Source organism: Terrapene carolina, unplaced genomic scaffold (genome assembly GCF_002925995.2).
Source record: "Terrapene carolina triunguis isolate 2854851 unplaced genomic scaffold, T_m_triunguis-2.0 Scaffold837, whole genome shotgun sequence".
Lineage (NCBI taxonomy): Eukaryota > Metazoa > Chordata > Testudines > Emydidae > Terrapene > Terrapene triunguis.
This window is the reverse complement of record NW_020665188.1, coordinates 5,353,021-5,359,020: the sequence shown is the minus strand read 5'-3', so window position 1 is coordinate 5,359,020 and position 6,000 is coordinate 5,353,021. Positions and strand designations below refer to the sequence as shown.

Sequence of the window (6,000 nt, the reverse complement as noted above, 5' to 3'; positions counted from 1 at the left end):
GGGCTGGCTGTGGGCAGGGGGTGCGACCAGGGGGCTGGCTGTGGGCAGGGGGTGCGACCAGGGGGCTGGCTGTGGGCAGGGGCTGGCTGCGGGCAGGGGGTGCGACAGGGGCTGGCTGTGGGCAGGGTGGTGGGTACTCACACGGGGAGAGGGGCTGGGAGCAGCCCGAGCAGCAGGACGCAGCCCGGGCCTAGCAGAGCAGCTGGGAACCCACCAGGTAGCAGCAGGAGCCCCAGGGCCAGAGGTCCAAGGAGCAGCAGCAGCAACAGGGCCAGGAGGCAGCCCACATGACTCCTGCAGCGCAGCACCCCCGGCGGCCAGGAGGAGGAATTACACGCTTCCCGTCCAGAGCCCATCAAAGCTTCCCTCGTAGGGAAGCCAGTTAACGAGCGGTTCTAAAACCGCTTCAAAATTTAACAACCGGTTCGTGCGAACTGGCTCCAGCTCACCCCTGGGGGCAGCCCAGGCCCCTGCTGCTGCTGCTGGAGGGAGGGCTGCTCAGGTGGCCCTGGGGTCAGCTGCAACAGCTGCTGCAGCTGCAGAGGTCATGGTGGTCCCGGAAAGTCACGGAATCCGTGACTTCCATGACCTCCATGAAAGACTTGCAACCTTACTCATGATTATTCATGCCTTTGTCACTTCAAGATTGGATTACTATAATATGCTGTACATGGGACTATATTTTAAGATTACTTAAAAACTTCACTTGGTGCGGAATGCCTGCTTGTTAAGTAGTGCCTATCAGAGAGAGCGCATCATACCTGTGTCATCCAATCTGCACCAGCTTTTGGCTTGTTTCCAGGTGTAATTTATGGTGTTGGGTTTTAACTTATATTATCCCTATATGGTTGGCAGCTGTGGGTACCTCTGAAGCCACCTGACTCCTCATGTGATACTATGCCAATTGAGATAAGCTAAGACTCTTAAACTATGATCCCCCAGTGTTAAGTGGAAGGGGGCTGGTATGAAGCGTCTTTTCAGTGAGATATCTTCTACTTTGCATTTGCTTTCCCACAAATTTGCATCATCAGTTACAAAAACCTAGACCTCTGTTTTTATCTTTGGCGGGGGTTTTTAGGTGCAGCCAAGTCTAGTGGTAATTCTTGAGTTCAAACTGTTAAATGAAAGAAGAAATCTAACAAACCCCAGGAAGTAAGATAAGCCTTAGCACTTTTAAGAAAATATATATTTAAAATAAGCCTTGTGATTAAATATCTTCATTATTTCTTTCAGCCAAATTACTAATTTAACAATCCACTTTTACTAATATGATTGTAAAGGTTTTTATCAAGTTTATTTTAAAGCACTTTTGCATTTTTCTAAAGCATGAATAAAAACATTTTAGGATGTTTCAGATTGCACATTTTAAAACTACATTCAAAACTTTACCAAATGCCCCGAGGGCTTAGTAAAATTGAGATTTTTATATGTGACTTGGCTCAGACCATGCGGAAACAAAAATATTGCAGCCCATTGCAGTTCAGTATCTGTGGTGGAGAGTACATGCTATTTTTTTGTCTTTCTTCAGTGTTCTTGTGTGTTCTACTTGATCGTCTGTTTTGCTCCTAGGGTCCATATCAGGATACGCTGGAGTTTCTGTTTGGCAGTAGGGATGAGTGTAAAAACTTCTGGAAAATCTGTGTGGAATATCACACTTTCTTCAGGCTCTTTGATCAGCCGAAACCAAAGGCTAAAGCAGTCTTCTTCAGCAGAGGGTCTTCATTCAGATACAGGTATGGCATAGCATAACTCAGCATATTTATAAAACACAACTTTTTATAGTTAGGAAATTAAATCATGATGAAAAAGTGCTTTAACGTAATTCACTGAAGTTAAAAGTTTCAGAATCTGTTCCTGATGCATAAACATTCTTTGTTCCAAACCTGGACATTTTTATCTACTCCTTTCATGATGATTTTTATAATATTGGTACTTTGCTTGGGTTCACAGTGGACGAACACAGAAACAGCTGGTGGATTATGTTAAAGACAGTGGGATGAAGAAAACTCCCTATGAAAGGTAAAACCCATGATTTTTAAAAGGTAAAGTTGAGACTCTTGGAAGCCCCTATGTTGAGATCCTAAATCTCACTTTTAATGAAATTGCTGCTTTGAGACATTTCTTTTTTTAATTATAAAATTATAAGGAACTGAGGCACAGAGAGGCTAAGTGACTTGCCCAAAGTCACACAGGAAATCTGTGGCAGAGCAGAGACTTGAAATTGTATTCTACCTTTGATTTATTTTTTGAATTTCTCTCTCTCAAGTGTGCACACACACTCTAACTACTAGTAGGAAATGTTTCAAAGAGATATCATCCTTCCTTTCAGTTAGGGCTACCATATGTCCGGATTTCCCCGGACATGTCCGGCTTTTCGGTCTATAAATAGCCATCCGGGGGGGATTTTTAAAAATCTAAAAATGTCCGGGATTTCCCCCCGGTCGGCTATTTATAGACAGAAAAGCGGCGGCCAAGCGCCGCTGGGCACCCAAAGCCCCTTCCCAGCTCCCCCCATCCCCTGCAGCCTTACCACGCTGTCCGGCCCTGCAGCTGTCTTCCCCTGAACGCTCCGCCCACCTGCTCCTCCCCCTCCCCTGCTTCCGCGAATCAGATCTTCGCGGGAAGTCTGAAAAGAAGCAGGGGCAAGCGGGAGGCAGCAGCAGGTAAGCTGGGGTGGAGGGGCGCGAGGAGGAGAGCTCCGGGGAGGCATGGCCCGGGCCGAGCGGCGCCCAGCGGCTCCGGCCCAGCTCGGGCCCCAGCGGCTCCGGCCCCGGTTCCGACCCAGGGCGGCGACCCCGGCTCGGGCCCCAGCACCCCCGGCCCGGCCCGGCTCAGGCCCCAGCAGCGCTGGCCCTGGTTCTGGCCGAGCGCGCCAGCCCCGGCCCAGCTCGGCCCCCAGCAGCGCCGGCCCTGGTGCCGGCCCAGCCCCGGCCGAGCACCTCTGGCCGGGCTCCAAGCCCCGCAACCCCGGCCGGAGTGCAGCCCGATTCCTGGGCTCTTTAAAGCCGGCCTGGGACAGGGAGGGGGGGTCGGATGAGTTGGGAGTTTGGGGAGGGGGCTGTCATGGGGGCAGGGGTGTGGAGAGGGGTTGGGACAGTCAGGGACAGGGAGCAGGGGGGGTTAAATGGGTCTGGGGTTCTGGGGGGGCTGTCAGGGGGCCAGGGGTGTGGAGAGGGGTTGGGACAGTCAGGGACAGGGAGCAGGGGGGGTTAGATGGGTCTGGAGTTCTGGGGGGGCTGTCAGGGGGGCAGGGGTGTGGAGAGGGGTCGAGGCAGGCAGGTAGCAGAGGGGTTTGGATGGGTCAGGAGTTCTGGGGGTCCTGTCAGGGGGCGGGGAGCAGTTGGATAGGGCATGGGAGTCCCCGGGGGTCTGTCTGGGGGCGAGGGTGTGGATAAGGGTCGGGGCAGTCAGGGGACAGGTAGGGTCGTAGGGGGTTCTCAGGCGGGGGCAGTCAGGGGACAAGAAGCAGGGCGGCTTAGATGGGGGTGGGGTCCTAGGGGGCAGTTAGTGGCAGGGGTCCCAGGAGGGGGCAGTCAGGGGACAAGGAGCGGGGGGGGGGTTGGGGGTTCTGGGGGGGACAATCGAGGTGGGAAGTGGGAGGGAGTGGATGGGGGCGGGGCAGGGGCAGGGCTAGAGCGGGGCTCCTCCCCCCCCCGTGTCCTCTTTTTTGCTTGTGGAAATATGGTAACCCTATTTCAGTCCATGTGGTTTTCTTGGGTGTGTATGGTTTACATGAGTTAGTTAGAAAATACATTCCAAAGGCAGTTTTCACAAAATGAGAAAAGGTCTACGGGACATTAATCTGAGTGATAAAAAGATGGAAAATTCCATAAAAAATGTATATTAACTCTTTGCACTTCTGATCAACTTCCTGTCTTGAGCAGGGATTTTCTAATTAAAAACGGTTACGTGTGGATCAAATCACCAGCTTGTATAATTTATAAAAAGGGCTTTTTTAAATGGAAAATGGGTACTATTACATGCCACGTATTGTATACAGTTAACTGACAATGTACTTTGCATAAGTGTTGCACATGAATTTACTTGCTCTCTGTTTTGACACCATATTAATTTATGGATATCTGTGTGCTTTGATGAAGAGGAATTTTTTTTAAAAGAACAGACACTTTTATGCTGTCTCATTCTTCTATTCTCCCATGCCCTGGCAGTTGCTTTTGCGTTCTCCTTTGAAGACATGAATGGTCTGAATCTAATGTTTCTGTTTTCTGTAATGATCTTGCTTCTGTGTTTTGTAGTAATTCACAAATATTTCATGTGCTTGCTGTACCTTCCTTTAGTCATTGCTGAAAGGGGGATATAACATAGAATCATAGAATATCAGGGTTGGAAGGGACCTCAGGAGGTCATCTAGTCCAACCCCCTGCTCAAAGAAGGACCAATCCCCAACTAAATCATCCCAGCCAGGGCTTTGTCAAGCCTGACCTTAAAAATCTCCAAGGAAGGAGATTCCACCACCTCCCTAGGTAACCCATTCCAGTGCTTCACCACCCTCCTAGTGAAACAGTTTTTCCTAATATCCAACCTAAACCTCCCCCACTGCAACTTGAGACCATTACTCCTCGTTCTGTCATCTGGTACCACTGAGAACAGTCTAGATCCATCCTCTTTGGAACCCCCTTTCAGGTAGTTGAAAGCAGCTATCAAATCCCCCCTCATTCTTCTCTTCTGCAGACTAAACAATCCCAGTTCCCTCAGCCTCTCCTCATAAGTAATGTGCTCCAGCCCCCTAATCATTTTTGTTGCCCTCACTGGACTCTTTCCAATTTTTCCACATCCTTCTTGTAGTGTGGGACCCAAAACTGGACACAGTACTCCAGATGAGGCCTCACCAGTGTTGAATAGAGGGGAATGATGGGCACTACATTAGCCTTTTTCCAGTCATCCGGGACCTCCCCCGATCGCCATGAGTTTTCAAAGATAATGGCCAATGGCTCTGCAATCACATCCGCCAACTCCTTTAGCACCCTCAGATGCAGCGCATCTGGCCCCATGGACTTGTGCTCGTCCAGCTTTTCTAAATAGTCCCGAATCACTTTTCTCCACAGAGGGCTGGTCATCTCCTCCCCATGCTGTGCTGCCCAGTGCAGTAGTCTGGGAGCTGACCTTGTTCGTGAAGACAGAAGCAAAAAAAGCACTGAGTTACATTAGCTTTTTCCACATCCTCCCTCATTCAGTAAGGGGCCCACACTTTCCTTGACTTTCTTCTTGTTGCTAACATACCTGAAGAAACCCTTCTTGTTACTCTTAACATCTCTTGCTAGCTGCAACTCCAAGTGTGATTTGGCCTTCCTGATTTCACTCCTGTATGCCTGAGCAATATTTTTATACTTCTCCCTGGTCATTTGTCCAATCTTCCACTTCTTGTAAGCTTCTTTTTTGTATTTAAGATCGGCAAGGATTTCATTGTTAAGCCAAGCTGGTCGCCTGCCATATTTACTATTCTTTCTACACATTGGGATGGTTTGTTCCTGTAACCTCAATAAGGATTCTTTAAAATACAGCCAGCTGTCCTGGACTCCTTTGTCCCTCATCTTATTCTCCCAGGGGTTCCTGCCCATCAGTTCCCTGAGGGAGTCAAAGTCTGCTTTTCTGAAGTCCAGGGTCCGTATTCTGCTGCTCTCCTTTCTTCCTTGTGTCAGGATCCTGAACTGGACCATCTCATTGTCACTGTCTCCCAGGTTCCCATCCACTTTTGCTTTCCCTACTAATTCTTCCCTGTTTGTGAACAGCAGGTCAAGAAGAGCTCTGCCACTAGTTGGTTCCTCCAGCACTTGCACCAGGAAATTGTCCCCTATGCTTTCCAAAAACTTCCTGGATTGTCTGTGCACCGCTGTATTGCTCTCCCAGCAGATATCAGGGTGATTGAAGTCTCCCGTGAGATCCAGGGCCTGTAATCTAGTAACTTCTGTTAGTTGCCTGAAAGCCTCGTCCACCTCATCCCCCTGGTCTGGTGGTCTATACCAGACTACCACCATGACA

General features: G+C 49.6%; 1 protein-coding gene across 5 annotated transcripts in view; it reads left to right on the top strand.

The window, feature by feature from the left end:
- Nucleotides 1-6,000, top strand: part of FARP2 (FERM, ARH/RhoGEF and pleckstrin domain protein 2) — a 242,518-nt gene that overhangs the window by 163,519 nt on the left and 72,999 nt on the right. For all 5 annotated transcript variants that reach the window (XM_024214386.2, XM_024214384.3, XM_024214385.3 and 2 more), the window contains exons 10-11: nt 1,570-1,733; nt 1,951-2,019. In XM_024214386.2, coding sequence (XP_024070154.2) covers nt 1,570-1,733; nt 1,951-2,019 — 233 coding nt within the window. The remainder of the gene's footprint in view (nt 1-1,569; nt 1,734-1,950; nt 2,020-6,000) is intronic.